At 39.3% G+C, this 20,210-nt stretch overlaps 1 protein-coding gene across 2 annotated transcripts in view; it reads left to right on the top strand.

Annotated features, from left to right (window-relative positions):
• LOC140339666 (solute carrier family 41 member 1-like) overlaps positions 1-20,210 on the top strand; it is a 155,928-nt gene that overhangs the window by 118,662 nt on the left and 17,056 nt on the right. For both annotated transcript variants that reach the window (XM_072424477.1, XM_072424470.1), the window contains one exon: positions 8,424-8,503. In XM_072424477.1, coding sequence (XP_072280578.1) covers positions 8,424-8,503 — 80 coding nt within the window. The remainder of the gene's footprint in view (positions 1-8,423; positions 8,504-20,210) is intronic.

Below are 20,210 nucleotides of genomic sequence, written 5' to 3'. Positions count from 1 at the left end.
AGTTTTTACTATGGGGACTTGCCAATAGGCAATTTTCTCATTATTTATTACCCTTTTATTCTGCTTCTTTGCTCCTATTCCTTTTTTTATTTGTTTGCTTTTTACCTTTCTTCATTTTTCCCTTCTCTTCTCCTTGAATTATTATACCTATGGTCCAAATCCATTTCACATGTCTATGAAGCTAGTATCTAATAATGCAAATGGATTTAATTCCCCAACAAAATGCTCTATCTTACACAATACTCTCCACTGTCTCTAATGCCATGTATTCTTATCCTGGAAACCCACTTTCGACGTGACACACTGAAGAAAAAGACATTACCAATTTGTTTACCATAGTCCTGCTCTTGACTCCAAGTCTAGTGGTGGTAGTAATGTAGTAATAAAGACATGTTCACCATGGACATTTCTTTCTCTGTGAGATAACCCTAAGAGTAGATATTTGATCATGCAGGATAAGATCCAGTCCCAATTATTTACCTTTGTTAACATGTACATTCACAACACTAACCAGTTCTCTGTTTTGGGTTCTTTGCTAGAGTTGGTGGGGAAGATGGGCTTAGGTACAATTATTTTTGGTGGAGACCTAATTTTACCCATAATCCACTACAGGATGTCTCAAAATCCCATGTGCCTCACCCTCAGGAAACATAAAGCCCTACATAAAGCCTCTCATCAGTTGGTGGAAATATGGTTTATACAACACCCAACAACGCACGATTATATGTTCTACTCCTCAGCACATAAAACTGATATCCGCATAACTTTTTTAAGGCCATGCTGCCATCTCCATAAATAAATCAATTTAATAAATCAGGGCCTTAATGAAAGCTAGCTACAGTATACAGAGATGTCACTGGGGTTGGAGAAAGTCCTTTGTCAAAATGTCATCAATAGTAGCGATTCTGACTGCACATATTACACTTTTATTAAGGCCTGACAATGATGCGCTAGTTACAGGCCCATCTCACTAATAAACTGTGACCTGAAACTGAAACAAGGAATGCCTTTGCAATCTAACAGATTTGGAGTGCTTTTGAAGGAAGCATGGGCGAATATTGCCAAATCAAGATGTGCTATGCTGACTCCTACCCAAGACTGAATGTTGTAAATAAATCAAAAAGTGTTTCACCTTTTTAAAGGAAATTAGTTTAAGGGTGTGAACACATTTATGTAGAAGTGGATGTTATGCTTCAACTGCTGCACCTGCTGCAAACCTTACCAATTAAAACTCCAATCCTATTTACAGCGAAAATTCAGATTGCAATTGTTGAATGTTATTTGGCATACAGATTATCCCTACCTAAATAGAAATGTCCTCTCTTCCTAGGATTGGAGGGGAAATAGCCTTCCCTGACCCATTTTTGTTTTTTTGTTATAGAGCAGTACCTTCATTGTGTCTGGTATAGACCTGATGGGTTTAAGCAATTAGTCAACATGGAAAGTTTGGGCTTTCCAATCCCCTTAGCATCTGCAATCTGGACACATAATGGTGTTGGCTATTTCTTGGCATTTGTTGATTGGAGCATAGATGTATATTTCATCCCGCCCATCTGGGGGTATGATCTTCAATCTGGGGTTGATTACCCAAGATTAAACCTGTTTAATGAAAATGATTCAATTGACCTTTATCCTCTGTTCTCTCCCATCGTCAAACCAATTAATTGGGCCAATTTTTCCATTGCAATCACTTTGTACCCTACTGATCCCCTAAAAGGGTACTCTCTCTCTAGCTTATCAACTTTTATTAGGTGCACAGTATTCTAGGGCCCCTTTCTATGTTGCTATGTGTGAAAGCTAGCTTTGCATTCAATTTTCTCCTCAGCAGTTAAAACACTTTTTGCACTTTGCCAATAAAGCCTATGACACCAACACATATCAAGAGCTAAACTCTAAATTATCAGGTGGTATAGGACACCAGTTTGATTAGCAGCCATTTATCTTTATGCCTATCCTGCCTTTTGGATATGCTGCACTGCTCCTGGAACTCTACTACACCTATTTTGGGAATTCACAGCCTTGTCCATTTTTTGGACAATTGATAGCCAGTATAAAATTTAAACCTACCGAAATGGGCATCAATAATAGATCTGAATTGGTCTTCATGTCTGCCTTCCATTATTACTATTACACAGTATTTATATGCCAATAAAAATACTAGAATAGATTTAGTCTTACTTGGACGGTGTCACGGTATTGGGTACTGTTGATATTTATGCTTGCTTGTTAATATTTGTATAGTCCATGTAAGTACTCGAGTTAATTTGAGATTGGTAGATCATGATTCATAGAATTAAAATATTCTGTAAATAAATGGAAAAATAAAAGGAAAAAAAGGTAAAGCAGGACTAAAGAAATGACCTGATAAAAAAGAAGTATGAATAGAATGCAATATATCAATTATCCACAAAATGGCCGAATTGGAATCCTAATGGGAACTTTAAACAGATGTTCCTAATGATTGCCGATATTGCTAATTTTGACAGATCCATAAATAGACGTGAATTATAATAAACTACATGTTTGCTAAAAGCTTGTAAGCATCCTTCAGAATTATATATTGAAGAGAATACCTTTGGAACTTGTGTGGGCTTGTATAAAGTGAACCTTATAGGTCATTGGAAAGATCCTTTTAAAGAGGATGGAAAACACAGGAGTGTTCAATTGGACCTGTGCTAGAGAAAGAAAAAACATTTTGCTGCAGGATTTGAGATTAGGCTTGGTGGTTGTTAGCTCTTAGTTAATTACTTACTTCAAACTGATGTGGGAGAGAGGAACAGCAGGGAGGGCTGGTAGTGGCTGTCCAAAGGAGGACTGACGCTGCCTGCAGCCCTTTCTTATATGGATATCCTATTGTAAGTAATTATTGTTGAATAAAGTTGCGAGCATTTTAAAACTCCAGTGCGCATGCGCCTGGTGTAAACCATTGATTAGTTCAATTACTTCCACCCTCAAATGTGGATTTCCGCCCTCATTGAGGAAAGAAGATCAGTGAAATGAGGCAGCATTTATTTATACTTTTTATACTACTATATTATATTAAGCCCGCCTATCAGTGGGCGGGCTTTAAATTTAAACACCCCTCACTGGATTTCTGTCCTCAGTGAGGGGAGAAGATCAGTGAGATTAGATAGTGGGGTGAACTGAAAGTTGAAAAAATAGTCAAAAGATTTTAGATCTTTTGATAACTGTTAGAGACACAGCCCCTGATTCATCAATGAAATCCGCGCTCGCTGGAAGCGCGAACGTACGCGCGGCCATCGATCGCAGATTACCGCGGTCCGGACTCGAGTGTGCGCGTACACTCGCCTCACTACCAGCCGGATTCCAGCCTTCACAATAAGGGCTATGGGTAATGTGTGTGCCATTAGAAAGAATGATTTTTTAGGGGAACAGTGACTTTTAATGCAAGATCGCCAGTAAAAAGCTGTCGGATAAGCGCGGCTCCGTGCACGAGCTTTTTCAGTTGCTGAATAGCGCGACCGCGTACGATTCCGGATCGCTAATACGAATGCGCGAGCGATAATCCGATTCTGCTTGATGAATCAGGGGCACAGTGTGAAAGCACTCTTAACTCCTAACAGGTCAAGCATGATTTATATGTTTAATTTGTCACAGAGAATACCTGTAATATGTAGTCAATATCATATTAATGTATAAAGTACCAAGTGGTCATATACAAAGTAAATCATGCTTTGTTACATAGTATAAACATAATGTAATAACAGAGATTCCCAAAGGTATAGAGGCATAATATAGCCATATAGAAGTAAATAATTAGGATACATAATATTGGTAGAGAAAATAGATCAAAATTTCATCTGATGTTAAAACAGGAAAGATACTATACATAAAAATATACAAAAATGCTGTTATCTCGATATATCTTAACCTCCCTAGCGGTAATCCCGAGTGTGACTCGGGGTAGAAAAAAACTTGCTAAAAGTGGTAACCCCGAGTCACACTCGGGGTAGGTAAAGCAGCAATAAATAAATGATAAATAAAGTCTTACTTTATCCGCCGGCGTCCTCCTCCGTTCTGCTTCAGCGATCACATGTTCCTGCTTCAGCGATCGCATCTTCCTGTAGGCTCTTCTCTTCCTGTCTTCCCCCTGCAACAGCGTGTCTTTGTCTCTGTCTTGATGAGTCACCGAAGGAGTTCCTGGTGACGTCTGTGCCAGTGGGCGTGGCCAGCAGGAAATTCAAATTTTTTTCTTTTGGATTCAATACAAATAACTGTATTGAATCCAATACAAAGTAGCTAGTATCTTTCTGACCGTTGGAGTGAGAGATACACTGTTACAGTGCACTGCCTACCTGCCAATACATTTGATTACTGACCTCTGCCTGATCTTTTGACCATTTCTCTGCCTGCCCTGACCTCTGCCTGCCGCCTGCCCTGACCTCTGCCTGGATTCTGACATCTCTGCCTGCCGCCTGCACTGACCTCTGCCTGGACTCTAATGTTTTTGCCTGCTGCCAGCCCTGACCTCTGCCATGGCATCCAAAAGGCGTCTCTCAAGTCAAGCTGCATATGAACAATTTGCAGACAGCGAGAGTGACTTGGAATCGCAAGTAGAGTCAAGTGACAGTGATTACCCTGGAAACCTGTCATCGGACACAGAAAGTGACAGCGATTCGGACACTGAGGTTAGTGACATCCGCATCTGGTGCTCTTTTGATATCAGTCAGCCTCAGCTGTTATTTTTAAATGTGGGAAATGCTTTGTGTCCATGGCTCAGGGAACAACAAGCAGGTAAATTGACTAACAATACAATACACCGAGTTAAGAAGTATATTGAGTGATCTACAATAAGGCTAATATATATGATTCCTGTGCCTGTAAAGGATTGTACATAGGTACAAGATTGTACAAAGAGCACTACAAAAAAAAACAAAAAACTACGAACGTGTATTCGATTGATACAGGGAAAATGACAATTCCTATAAGCTACCACAACCACAATTTTGATAAGGGTTATCCCGTTCTCGGTTTTAGAAAGCCTCACCCCTAATCCTAGGGGTGGCGATCTAGACCAACGCTTATTACAAGCAGAAACTAGGTGGAATAAAACTTTGAAAGCCACCACCCCACCAGGTCTGAACAATATCATGTCCTTCAAAAACCTTTTCCTTGAATTGATTATTTATCATTTATATCTTCAATATCTCTTCTCATCCACACCCTTATACAAACTGTTTATTATTTAAACTAACTGATATGTAGGATCACACCATATTTTTATGTGACATTTTTGGATATTTCTTTGTATATTATCTTTACCGTTTTAACATCATATGAAATTATGATCTATTTTTTATTTCTCTACCTATATTATGTATCCTAATTAATTTACTTCTATATGGCTATATTATGCCTCTATATATTTTGGAGTCCCCCCTCTTACATTACGTTTATAGTATGTAACAAAGCATGATTTACTTTGTATATGACTTGGTATATCACTTGGTACTTTATACATTAATATGTTACTGACTACTACATATTACAAGTATTCTCTGTGACAAATATAAACATATAAATCATGTTTGACCTATTAGGAGTTATGAGTGCTTTCACACGGTTTGTTTATTTTATTGACAATTTTTTCAACTTTCAGTTCACCCCGCTATCTAATGCCTTCTGGGGGACGGGGGCACCCTAAGGGTGCACGCTTAGGGCGGGGTTATATGCAGAGGGTCTCCTCTGCGGGGATCCTGTGTCTCGCTCCTCCTACCCCCTGTTTGGTCATCCACGCTGGGCTGACCAGGACTCGCTAACCTGGAGCCTTGCTCTTATATTGAGCAAGTGAAGGCGCTATAGCTAGGGGTGTTAATTTTCAAGCCCGCACAGCGATAGGCGGGCCTAATATAATACAATATAATTCAGTCACTATATCATCCCACTGATCTTCTCTCCTCACTAAGGACAGAAACCCAGTGAGGGGTTTTTAACTTTAAAGCCTGCCCACTGATTGGTGGGCCTAATATAATTTAAATACTGCCTCATTTCACTGATCTTCTCCCCTCACTGAGGACAGAAATCCACACGTGGGGGTGGAAGTAATTGAACTAATCTATAGTTTACACCAGGCGCATGTGCACTGGAGTTTTAAAACGTTCGCAACTTTATTCAACAACAAGAGGCAGGCGTGCGGGTGCACTGCCTCCTAATTACTTACAGTAGGATGTCCATATAAGGAAGGCCTTCAGGCAGCCTCTGTCCTCCTTTGGACAGCCGCTACCAGCCCTCCCTGCTGTTCCTTTTTCCCACACCAGTTTGAAGTAAGTAATGAACTAAGAGCTAACAACCACCAAGCCTAATCTCAAATCCTGCAGCAAAATGTTTTTTCTTTCTCTAGCACAGGTCCAATTGAACACTCCTGTGTTTTCCAACTTCTATAAAAGGATCTTTCCAATGACCTATAAGGTTAACTTTTTACAAGCCTACACACGTTCTAAAAGGTATAGTCTTCAATATATAATTTCAAATGAAGCTTACAAGCTTTTAGCAAACTTGTAGTTTATTAAAATTCACTTTTATTTATAGATCTGTCATAATTAGCAATATCGGCAATCATTAAGAACATCTGTTTAAAGTTCCATTAGGATTCCAATTCCAAGTGCGCCATCTTGTGGATGATTTATATATTGCAATATTTTCAACTTTCTTTATTTCAGGTCATTTATTTAGCCCTGCTTTATCTTTATTTTTTCTTTCTTTTTTCCATTTATTTACAGAATATTTAAATTCTATGAATCAAGATCTACCAATCTCAAATTAACTCGAGTACTTACATAGACTATACAACTATTAACAAGCAAGCATAAATATCAACAGTACCCAATAACACACTGTCCAAGTAAGACTAAATCTTTTCTCACCTTGTAGCTTTCACTGTCAATTAGTATTTCCAATGTTCTTAAATATTTCTAATCATTTATCACAGAGCTTACTTAGTTCGGTAATCCTCATCATCATTGACTTGACATTTGATGTGACTCCAGTTTCTGATGTTCTTTTGGTTGCACTGATTTTTGGGTCAATATAGCAAGTAAGTTATTGCTTTTTAATGAAATATTTGTCTTTGTCCTTCATCTTTCGCTTCGCATCACTTACAACCATACATATTTGTATGAATTTTAGGATCTCTCTATCCCCTGAAAAAGCCCCTGAGGCCGAAATGCGTGGGGAGAGACTGTATTTATATGGTGTACAATTTGACCCACTAAACTTAGGATCGAAATCATTAATGAAAAAAATATACCTTAAATACAATTGTCAAGAAAATTTTGTTTAAAATTGTCAGAATCACACCCTTCTCTTTATAAGTATGTGTATTTTTGTAAGTTTGTTTTATCCTATTAAACTAAATAAAATATTTTACTAGGTTTTACAAAAAACATGGTTGCCATAAAGAGCTGCTACACCTATTTCCTTCTTTGGTAATTTTTACCTACTAGAAAATACAGTTGCAATACAGGTTGCTGCAGGTATTGCTTGTTTGCAGTTATTGCCTTAAAAGATTATGCAACAAAATATACCAGTGTTCTGAATATACAGGTTTTAATTGTATAAGTTGGACTCAGTGGTCTTTTTTAAGCTATCTATGTCATGTACTGGGGTTAGGTTTGATACTATGTTGTGGTATTGTTGGCTAGGGTTCTCCATGGAAAATGAAGACATAAAAATGTTATCAAGAGCAGTGAAAATGAGTAAAGTACTTGTGTGTAAGCATGCTTGGTAATCTAGCCAGAAATTCAGAGCTGTTCTGTGTCATCTACACACTTTCTTACTTTTCTTTCTCAAGGCCTTCTCAGACCTTTTGTTAAAACATGGGAAAACTGGGCAGGGCTTGACAACACTGTCGAAGTGGTGCCAAATGAAGGATAAGGAACGTACCTTTTCAGTTCAATGATAACAGTTTCTTGCAAGCAGTTTTGAGCAGTAAAACCTCGTAGAAACACTTGAAAAAACATCCAAAAATCCACAAAAAACCCTTAATGGACCAAAACGGGTTATCAGCCCACAACAGCACTTAAAAGCTAAGTGTATTTTTGGCATATTAACACAAATTTGATTTAATACCTCTACAGGCATTTGTAGGCATTCTGGTGTTTTATACACCTGAATAAGCTGTAGTTTTATTCCATTCATCAAACAATTCCCTAGTTTAAATACATCTATGTATCCTAAGCCTGTAGGAAAAACAAATAAATGCCTGCACAACCCTAGAAGCAATGAACTTCTGAACAAACACTTGTAAAAGCCAAAAGCCTGCAAAAGCCTAAACAAAAAAAAACAAACTCAATAATTTTATTTGAATTTACTTATTTTTTACATAGTTTTCTAAGAATTTGTAGGCTGTAAAAAACGCTCACATGGTCTGAACATGCCCTAAGTTTTTCCTTTTTTTTTTCCAGTGTTGGGGGATTAATTTTGGATAAAACAGTGTCCGACCCAAATTTTGCTGGAATAGCAGTTTTTACTCCAGTCATTAATGGTGAGTTTTTTTCCACATTATTTGCATACAATGTTTATGTAAAAGTTTGTGACTGTGTAAAACTTTTTTTTTTTTTTTTTTATCCCCTCTCCCATATGAAAACATTACAGTGTGTCACCTTAAATACTCAAAAACAGCTGTTTGAACAGGGGGGGGGGGGATCAAGTGTTCGAATGTTGCAGTGGTTCGCATAGTGGTTAAAAAATACTGCCCATGTTATAGGCTACTGGATAAACTTTTTAAAGCTGTCTATGCATCTACTCACTGATGAATGGATTATTAGACAATATTAAAGAAATTAATATTTGTACAGTAGTCTGCTCCAGGAGTTTTGAAAATGTCAGAGCCCTTCAGGTTTAATTGCTTCAAGTTTCTAGATAAACTACACCAAGGTGGAAATATGGGGAGATATGTAATGACTTAAGTCTCCAAACTTTTTTTTACCTTTACTCCCTTGGTTCTAGAGCATTTGAGCATTTGATTTTCATTATACTGCCTCATAAAAGTACAAAAAACAATATGAAGTGTATAGCGTGCCCTATAAAATTATGTTAGGTATATACCAAGAAGAGTATTTGAATTGGTGTATAATTTTTGCTTTTCCCGATTGGAAAATTGGCTCCTCCCTCCAACACTGGTAGATATAGTTTCCAAAAGGATATTCTTGTGTGTTTTCCTTGTCAGAGAAACCTTAAAAAGGACTTGTTAAGCATAAATACATCCTTGTGTTGTAACAATAATAGTATTGTTTGCAAAGGGAATAATGTTTCAGAAAATTACATTATTTTCAAGAGGTGATGTTTTGCCATGTCTTTACGCCTTTAACATTTTTGAAAGATAGATAATAGATAATTCAAACAGTAAGTGGAGGATGAGGAGTGGCTTATTTGTATGTCTAAGTAGGTAGTTTTATCCTGGACCATTTGAAAGGAGATGATAGAAGTCCAGGAGCCGGACCTAAAAGGTGTTAAAGGTAAAATTTGGCTCCTATGAAAGGTAACTTTTAGGTCTGTGAATGTACTGTGAAACTTTTTGTAACGTTTCTAAGCATAGATTGTACAACTGGTACATTTAGGGAGGGGCACTCAGAAAAAAACAGACTATAATTTGTGAAAATGTGGATTATGAATCCTAATTCCATGTAAGGAGAAGGGTTTCTCTATATGGCAGACTAGTGACTCCAGAGCTAAATTAAATAGCAAGGGACATGGTAGGCACCCTTGCCTAGTAACTTGTGTAGGTTAAGGGTGCATACTCTAGCTGTTGGGGATTGATACATAGCAAGAAAACGTAAAAATGGGCTTTTAAAACCCACATTATGGAGAACTTTAAACAATAAATATTCACATTATTGAAAGCATTTTCTGCATCAGTTGTGATAATGGCTAGGTACTTGTCTGTAAAGACACTGCAAGCACGTGACTGTCACAGTCCCCTTCACAAAGCTAACTTTGGTTTATAAAATGAGAGAGCAAAAATTAAGCTAATATATTTGTCAGAATCTTAGAAATTATCCTAGCATTGATGTCAAAGATATGGGGTGGTAAGAGTCTGGATATCTGGGGTCTTTGCCTTTCTTCAAAAGCACCTTTTATGTATGCTTGCTTACCAGAGGGGAAGCAACCTTGGTCCCACATCATAGCATACAATGCATAAAGATAAATAAATAAATCCTCTTTCACAAAAAAAATCTGCTGTGAATGCGTTTGATCCTGGAGCATTGTCATTGGTAAAGTGGGATAAGGCAGTACTTCCATAAAAGAGATGGGGGCATTTAGTATAGAGTGATTCGTTAAATGTGGTGGTAGCACCTCATTCAAGCATGATTCAGCCACATCCAGGTTCCCTGAGCAAACAGAGTACTTAGGATGTCTGACCCTAGGATCCGCCTGGTGATAAATCCCTAACTACTCTGGCAGGGGAGTCTTCACTTTTGCCAGCAGCATAGATCAAGCACTAAATAAAATTGACCTGTAATGGACTGTAGGTGCACACAGAACAGGAACCCAGATGTGCCCTAATTGATTGCTATGACATCACCATTGACGGAGTTTTACAGATCAACCTTATTCACACAGCTAAAGATTATTCGCGTAAATCCACAATCTGGCAGGCGAGCACTCGCATCAGAACGAGGTAATACTCCAAGCCCTTCGGATCGAATTTGCGCCTAGCTAACTTCCACGCATTCGCTTGATAAATTAGTCCCAATATTTGAAGCAAAAGTGAGCAAGGAGAGAACAAACAAAATGAGAAGGGGGGGGGGGGGAAATGTTAAACATAAAAAAAGATCAGATTAGTATAGGGGATAAAGAGTGGAGAAGCAAAAATAATGACATTGCTTTTTTCCTCATGAGATGAAACAATAATTCCAAGAGGGAGGCCCGCAAATGGCCGAGTGAGCTGTGTTTTCTGTGAGCTCCTGAACCTGCCCAGCATAAACTCGAAGTATCAGCACTCTGGTAACCTAATTTTAGCCAGATGGGATCAAAATCGTGGACGAATATCAGGGGAAGTTGAGGCAGCAGTAAGGAAGATAACTGGCTTTTTCTCAGTGGATGGACGGACCACCCACAACATAGTTACATAGTAAGTCAGGTTAAAAAAAGACATGAGTCCATCAAGTTCAACCACTAGGGAAATAAACATATCCCAGATATAAAATCCCAATTGGACATAGTTGGTCCAGAGGAAGGCAAAAAACTCTTGAGGAAGGCAAAAAAAGGGAAAATAATTATTTCAACAGAACAGTGAATCGGCAGTCTGTAATCTTTCATTAAAAGCTTTAATACCCAGTTATTTTTTGTGCTTCTAGAAAAGCATCTAGCTTTTTCCTAAAGTAATCTATAGTAATTTCTAAAACTACTTCTTAAGGGAGCTGATTCCACATTTTTACAGACCTTACAGTAAAGAAACCTTCCTTATCCATGGCTTAAACTTCTTTTCCTCCTGATGCAAAGAGTTGCATCAGGAGGAAAAGGAGGACCCTCAGGAGGACCCTCTTGTCCTTTGTAACGATCTTAGGGTGAATAATTGGGAAGAGAGTTTTCTATAATAGACCATTTTTTTATATTTATTCAAAGCGATCATATCCCCCCTTAAACATCTCTTCTCAAGGGAGAATAAATTCAGTTCAGCTTCAATTCCACAATGTCTTTTTTTGTGAACTGGTGTCCAAAACTGGACTGCATATTCCAGGGGAAGGATTATGTCTCGATCTCTGCAGTCCATTCCTCTTTTAATACAAAAAAGTAATTTGCTACCTTTAGATATTGCAGCTTGACATTGCATGCTGTTAATAAGTCTATGATCCACCAGGACCCCCAATCCTTTTCTATTTTTGACCCCCCCAAATGTATTACCCCATAGAAAGTATGAAGCATTCATGTTGTTAGCCCCCAAGTGCATAAATTTACATTTGTCAATTTTAAATGTCACTTGCCACTTGGCTGCCCAATCAAACAGTACATCCAGGTCTGCTTGTAGATTATAGACATCCTGTATGGACTTAATTCCATTACATAGTTTGGTGTCATCAGCAAACACAGAAATAGTGCTTTTAATCCCAAGCTCTACATTTATAAAGATGTTAAACAGTAAAGATCCCAACACTGAACCCTGGGGTACACCACTAATACCCTTAGACTGTTCAGAGTATGATTCATTAATCACAGCTCTCTGGATGGGGTCTTTGAGCCAGAGACCATTTAGGGATTGACTTTTTTAAACCTATTGAGCCTAACTTTCATATTAACAGTCTGTGGGGTACTGTGCCAAATGTTTTTGCAAAGTCCAAGTACACTATATCAACTGCTACTCCACTGACCACCTGTTACCTCCTCATAAAAAGAGAGTATATTTGTTTGACAACTTCAGTCTTTCTTGAATCCATGCTATCACTTAATATACTATTTTCTAGCATAAACTCCTGTATGTGACTATTAATCAAATTCTCTTGGACCTTTCCAATAATGGAAGTTGAACTTACTGGTCTGTAGTTATTTGGTAATTACTTTGCTCCCTTTTTGAAGAAAGGAACCATATTGGCCTTATGCAAATCCATTGGTACCATGCCATTGATTAAAGAGTCTCCAAAAATTATAAACCGTGGCTTTGAAATAACTGGAGGTTACCTGGAACAGTACCTACTTGCTGAACTTGCCACCGCAGCCTATTCTTTCTTTGCGGAACTATTGGATATACCATCCAACTAGGATATAGAAATTGACTTGGTTCATATAACCCCGGGCCCCCTGTAGTAAGGGTACTCAAGAGATGTCATCAGTAGGATCCATTTTTACCATATTAAGAAAGACATCATGCTTAAGGCTCGTGTAGCAAGATCTATCAAATATGCAAACATACTCTGGATCTCCTTCGGACTCTTAAACCATTGCTTTCTTTACTACAAGAAAGGAACATCCCCTGTTGCTGGGGATATCCCCTCTACCTAATTATTTACAACAGAGGGAAAAAACACATTTAAAGAGAGCCTTCAGATCTTCCACAACCTCTGACAGATCTACACCTCCCTGGCATTGTGATTCAAAACTGGCCCGCACAGCGATGTCATCATTGGGTTGAGAACTGACCATACAACTTCCTCACCTCCTGCCTCCTACATCTGCTTCTCTGACTTTATCACCTGATCAACCATCGGAACCCACTGCATCATCTTTTGCTGTAATCCCTGGGAATTACTAATACCAAGTAGGATGTGACCAACCTAGTAACTCCACGGGTTTCTCTGGCACCTTTCCTGTTATATGGTGTTTCTTCCAGATAATTATACTACTGACTCCACCTCTTATCACTGATTCCATTGGCAAATATGACCTCTACAAAGCCCCTTACCTCCTGTTACTTACCTTTCTGCTCTTCATTGATTTTTGCTTCTACATAGTTCACCTGACAGGATGCTCTCAGCCATTCCAATATTGTTCCAGGGTACGAATAATGTAAAGGACCCCCCCCCCCACCGCTCCCAAAACATAGACACCCATCAGGTGCAGCCTCAATTTTCTGCTGCTGCTTCCATAGCTCCCCATAAAATGTGCACAATCTTAGGCACATTGCTTAATGACAGATAGATAATTTTTTTGATTTCTCACACTGCATGTCAGCTGGACACTAGGATTTTCTTATTTATTTTGGTTTATTCAAGTGTCTCCAGATTGGGGTGGGAGGGTATATCTTCTAATTATTTAATAAGCCATAAAAATATATGTATTCTGGTTGCCATTCTTGCCCCTTCCCCCACGGAGGCAGGGTCTTACCCCTAGGTTCCCCAACAGAGCCACTTATTTGGCATGTGCATTGCTGCACTACACAAAACCACACTGTATTATTGGAGTCTCTGCCCCCAAGTAGGTGGTACAAGCTGTTGGACCACAGTGCCTACCTTACTTGAAGCATACTTGCCTCTGGGGTGGAACACAATGAAAAGTACATTGCAACACTTGAGTATGTATTGATTGATAGGGAGAATATAGGGAATCAAATATGAGTTCTGCTTTGTGCCGTCACTATCACCATGTAGGCTCATGGTCGTAATTTTTTGGGTATTTAGGGTTTTTACCTTATTCTCTACAGATTGCTCATGGACGTTTGGGATCTTAGCCCATCAGAATTGCAGAGGGCTTAGACTTTTGTGTTTCCCTAACTATTGTCTTTTAGCCACCCCAAATTTTGTTCCCCACCCCCAATTGCACTTTTCTAATTTTCCCTGGGATTACCCCATCACCTTTTCCTCTTACATTTCCTACCAACATCTTCTGTAGACATAGCCCCCTACGGCCCAAAGACCATTACAGGTGTGAATTAGGCCTTCATGTAAGATAAATTGGGTTCTAACAATATATCCTGAGTTGCAGCTCTGTATTCATCTCCATGAGCTCAAGTAAGAGTGAACAGATCTCTCTGACTCTTTTCCAATCCTAAATGGCACTAGACAGGGATGTCCCTTATCTCCACGGTTATATGCACTAGTCATGGAACAGCTGGCCGTCTGTATTGCCAAGAAGAATACAGATGGGCCCCCCCCCCCCAAAGGGGGTCTATGATACTTCTCTGGTGGGAATGCCCGGCCTTGTTTTGACTATAGGAGACAATTAGAAAGCTATTTAGTACCTTAACAGATTCTAATAGTCCTAAGGTGGCCTTAATACCTAAAATTCCAGGCACAGTGAAATCACAAGATGTGCTATGCCACTTCTTTTAGCAGCTACAGCGGCTATCCCTAGGCGCTGGAAACAGACGATAAAATCTTTTGCTTCCTCAGCTGAGGCAAATATACAATTATGTCCTTATGGATCAGGGAATTTAAATGGGTCTGGATAAATCAAGGTAAAGCGAACCTTGTGGTGGTATAGTGTGAAGCATACACTGTTGAATATTCTCCACTTGCATGACACTTAAACAGGATAGTCACCAAAGATTAGAAGAATTGGGCCTTCAAATTGTAAAACGTGGTAGAGTTGAGGTAAAATGTGGTCCTTCCTGATACTACTGTATTTAGTCACCCTTTAGTAAAGGAAACAAGAGAAGAGGTTTTATTAGCCAAAAATTGTATCTTTATAAACAAACATTTTTAGATTATAATAATGTAGAATTATACATCACAATCTCGTGACTGTTTCCACCAATACAAAATTCCATTAATTCAAATAAAGGATCAAGTTACATATTCAATTAAAAATAGACACCGTATATACAATTGTCGTACCCTATTGTCAGATAAAATGTGTCAAAACATGCAAACTAATAAATCTTTTAAAACATATTTATCTCTTCATAGGTGAAAAAGTACCATAAATAAATATGTATTTAGATTTGTGTATATGACTCTCTGTCAAACCAATGGATGTAGTAAAAGTTTGAAGTTAAGGTCAAAAATGTTGTGATAGATCCTATTGATAAAATAAATAAAAGGAGAAGATCACAGAAATGAGCATGAAATTGTGTGTAAAATGAGTATGAAATTAATAATATGCAATTCAAGAACAAACTTTACAGTAAATTATGTGGGATAAAAAAATTCACGTTCCGGAGAGGAGTAATATGGTGAAACAAACGTTGGATGGAATTGGGATGAGAACCAGGGATATCTGAACAAATGATGGATAAATATAGATTAATAAGTGATGGTGAAAAACTATGATCTGTGATTGGTTATTAACTCTGACCTCACATTAACCTCCACGCTTTACAGTGCCCAAAGTGCTCATCCTTAATACTTCAATAAGTCAATATTGACTTATTTAGGGCTAAAGAGTAACTTCACTTCAATTGAAGAAGTGAAAGCCTTACAAGAGAGACTTCTTGTGTCATGCTGGGGAGACAGAACCACTAGGGGGTGCTAGGCTTACACAAAAGTGGTGGGACCCCTGAGAAAGAGTCTAAGCAGCAACCAGAACGCTGAGTGCTGTGTTTGTGCTAGCTAAATAGCCAGGGATGGTTAGGAGAGTATTTTCTGATTGGCTGGCCGGTTGGACGAAACTGATAAAGCTTGGTAGCATAGCCACACCCAGAGTCAGAACTGCCGGCATTCACAGAAGAGAGGCCTCTGCGTTTTAGTGAGGAAGAGGTAAGTGTAACATCTTGAAGGAGGTTATTCCACGAAACTCCTAAAAAATGAAAGGAGAAGGCATCAAATATACCAAAAAAAGTGAAAGGAGAAGGCATCAAATATACCACAAAGTGGTTGGGTTTTGTTTAGGCCAAGAGATATATAGTATATGAAGTAAATCAATACTAAAAATAACAATTAGCAGTATACATGGTTATATACTATACACATGCTCTATCCCATTTTTATGATAGAAGTAAAGGACTTGGTCTAGATAAATATTAATCTGTGCAGGAAAATATCATACATACAAAAAAATTCCCCTCCATCAATTAACAGTGAGGAGAGAGTTAAGTAATTAGATGGCTTGTTAATCTGACTAATTTTGCCCTTAGGCTACACTATCAACAAAAATACATAAACTGAAAAGTGTTATACCAAAATACTGGATTCATAATAAATGAAGGTCCAATGTGTGATTAAAAAGGTGGGGGGGGGGGGGGGGGGGGTAAAGAATGAGTGATGAAAGTTTTCTTGCTAAATAGTATAACATAAATGTAATGATAACATATATAATAAAATTTAAGAATTTAGACTTACATGTTGTCTGTGGTGAGTAGTAAGTAAATAGTGTAATCCCTTATTGATGTTGAAAACTTGCCTGGTAAATGAGACATATTAATTAAAGTTTTTCTTTCACTGATTCACTGGTTTGACCACAGAAAAGGTGATAAGGTAGAGTTTGGAGACAGGAACATTTCTTTGCTATTGTAGACTCCAGAGGGTTAATGTCTCCTTTAAGGGCAAATAGGTTGAATCCCATGACAGGGATCCAATATGCGGATAAAATGAAGCATAGACAACATTGAGGCTGTCCTGGTGAAAAGTCCCGCCTAATAAAGGCGTGGATATAGCGTCCTACAGGGGCTATTGCACATGTGCGGGTCTGGTTTACATTGCTCATGCAAGGGAGCTCTGGGATGTTAAACGCTAGAGGCTGACCTCACAGTCAGTAAATTGGCTTGGTCATAAAAGTCTGTTTCTCTAGAGCAAATTCTTTTTAGTCTCAGATGGTATGCTTGGTCTCAGTGGTATGCTTTTGATGAGGGATTGAGGGTAAGAGCTAGGGACATGTAAAATAGTGTTACCAGCTGTACTTTTTCAGTACAGCGTGGTGGTAATAGTTTGATGGTTTGGGTTTATCAATTTTTAAAAAAATGACAAGGGAAAGGTAGGCAGGCATTGTCAAATTCTATGGCAAACTTTAATAAATCATTATGGTGCAGCATGTCCAACCTATTCACCCTTAAAGGAGCCATTAACTCTCTGAAATCTACCATACCAAGTAAGAATAAATTATAGAATGCTTTTACTTGTTTCGCAATTTCAAGTGCCTCTATAAGATTATAATTAAATATTTCTGGGGGCCTGGCTTCGCGATTTCCTGGAGGCAGAGACTTGTTTTGCAGAGGCCCACACATCAAATATGGTGTTGACTTGTGTCTCTTCAGGACGGGCACTGGAAGCTTCTACACTGGGACGGACCCATGGGGCAAGTTGAGAAGCTGCATGCCGCACAGGTCCCTACCTTTCCCTTCTCAACAGCTCTCCCGGCTTCCCAGAGCGATGAAGAGTTTCAGGTCTCCTGCGCAGAGATCCACGACTCCCCCCTCTTCCTCTCCCAACAACTCTCCGGGCTTCTCAAGGTGGCACAACATACCAGCCCCCTTACATAGGGACGCCGGCTTGATCCTCCCATTCCACTGGCTCTATGGCCTTCCCAGGGCCATGCAGATATTCAGCCTGCCAAGAATGGGCCACTGGCACCATGTTCTGCTACCCCCATACCTAATGCAGTATGCCAGATATCTACAGACCTCAGTGCCCTTTTACATACATAATCCACAAGGTCTGATATTGAGATTCTGGCTGCCAGATTGGAAGAGGCCCTAAGAAAAGAGTTGGAGGACATAAGCCAATAGACCAATGCTCTGGACGTTGGAGTCACAACTATGGATGAATCTTCTACCTCATTAGTGAGGGGTATGCAAACTATGGAGTATTCCCAAAGATTACTTCAGAGCTCAGTGGCGTCCTTGCTATTGCAGCTTGTGGACCAAGAAGACACCGCAGTAACAATGTAATCAAGGGCCTGATGGAGGCGACTGCTGGACCAGATCTAAAAGCTACAGTTACAGCCATATTCAACATGCTTTTGGGAATACCTCCCACAAACCATATTGAAATTAATTTGTGTACACTGAGTGCAAGGCCTGCGAAGGATAGATCCAGAATCACTACATGGTAACATATATGGAATCCATTTTTGTTCAGTGAAGGAAGATGTACTGAAACTGGCCTTGTCCCAGGGGACATTAGCCTTTGATGGCGCACACATGAGCATTACGCCTGACCTGTCCAGCGCTACACTTCGAAAGAGACGAATCTTCCGCCTATTATTGGACTGTAATAAAGAATGCAATGCAGCATGTACTAGTTTGCAAAGGTACGACAATGTTTACGCTATGCTCCCATGACCAACTACCTGATCTCTTCCACTTATTGGACACCTCACTGATGGACTTGCCGAACTGGCTGGAGTTCTCACAGGAAACAGCAACTCTCTGGCCCCCTCTCTAACAATGCAGGAGACGCAGAGAGAGACCTTCCTCTTAAGCTAGTTCCCAAGCAGGTCACCCAATGCGAATCGACATGAATTAGACTGTACGTGCCCGTTCCTACAGTCTGAATACGATCGTGACCTCCTTCTTCAGGGATTTTTTATGCCCTTCCCACTCTATAGATTGCAAGCATATATATCTCATAACAGAAGCAAGATGAGTATCCCTTTTATATATTAATGTACAGCTGTTGTGTGTTAGATTTAAGGACACCAGGTTTATTTGATGCTGCCAATCTCAGTTTAGTTAATAAGGGAATAGGAGATCACCATATGGTAGTCATTTATTTACAGTTTGCCTGATATTATTAGTCACTGGATGAGAGGCCATCGGGAGAGGTATTGCTGGAGGCTGTGTTGGGTTTTAAGTGTTTACTGAAGTTCAATAGTTGAATTCTGTGAATTGTTCTTTTTACTACTTGTTTACTTGAAAATGATCTGTACTTAACTTTGCTACATACAAGTGCATTTCTTTATTTCAAATGGCAGAAGCTAGGGTTTTTACTTCATCCCAGCCTTATTGCATTCCACCACCCCCACCATACCCATTTTCTTTAGCAATCCCCCATCTTACACTAGATTTATAATTGACCCACCACTAATACCTGCCACCCCCCTTTCACCTGACTCCCCCCCACCCTGAAACTCTAACATGGGAACTTGATTGTGTATGACATTTGTCCGGCTGCATAATGCCAAGTTTTAAGGTTGTCTCCATTAATGCCAAAGGGTTGAATAATTAAATATTTATCTATTGAATTCACCCTTAACAGGAATATTCCTGTCTCCAAACTCTACCTTACCACCAATTTCTAAATCAAGGCCTATATTTGACAAGACTATTCTTGCTTCCTAAATTTGTTACCATCATACCTGAAACCAATTCCTATATACGACAGGTAAGTACCCTTTTAATTTCCACGCTATACTTCAATGTTAACACAATTAACCCTTTAATTCTTGAATCGAAGTATATACCTATTAAATCTAAATATGGATATAATTCAGATTCTAGGTAAATTCCTAATAATGTTTACCACCATCATTAAAAGTGCCTCCTTGGAGAATGCGCATGTGTCGGATCAGGTAGGACGCCTTCAGAGGAGCTCCCATCCCACCCGGCATTTCAGTGAGCATACGTACGCCCCAGGCTGTCTGCCCTGCAAGATGGTTTGCGGACACCCTCCAGCCACACCCCATGTCTGAGAACGCCGCCAATCTAAAGTGGTAGACGTTTTTTTCCCTAAAAAGGACCGGACTCTTTCCTCCTCACAGGGAAGCTGCCACGCTTCCAAGATAGCGCCGGCAGGACAGGTGGAGCAGTACACCTAGCAGCGCAGTGAGTACTGATTCCACATCAGCCTCTCCTGCCACAGACTCTGTGCTGGAAAATCCCTCCCAGGCATCCTCCAGTCCACCCCCTTCACCTTCACGCTCCTTAGATATGGCAGTAGAGCATA

This window comes from Pyxicephalus adspersus, chromosome 1, assembly GCF_032062135.1.
Source record: "Pyxicephalus adspersus chromosome 1, UCB_Pads_2.0, whole genome shotgun sequence".
Taxonomy (NCBI): Eukaryota; Metazoa; Chordata; class Amphibia; order Anura; family Pyxicephalidae; genus Pyxicephalus; species Pyxicephalus adspersus.
Note: the sequence above shows the minus strand (reverse complement) of the source record. Positions and strands in the feature narration are given on the sequence as shown.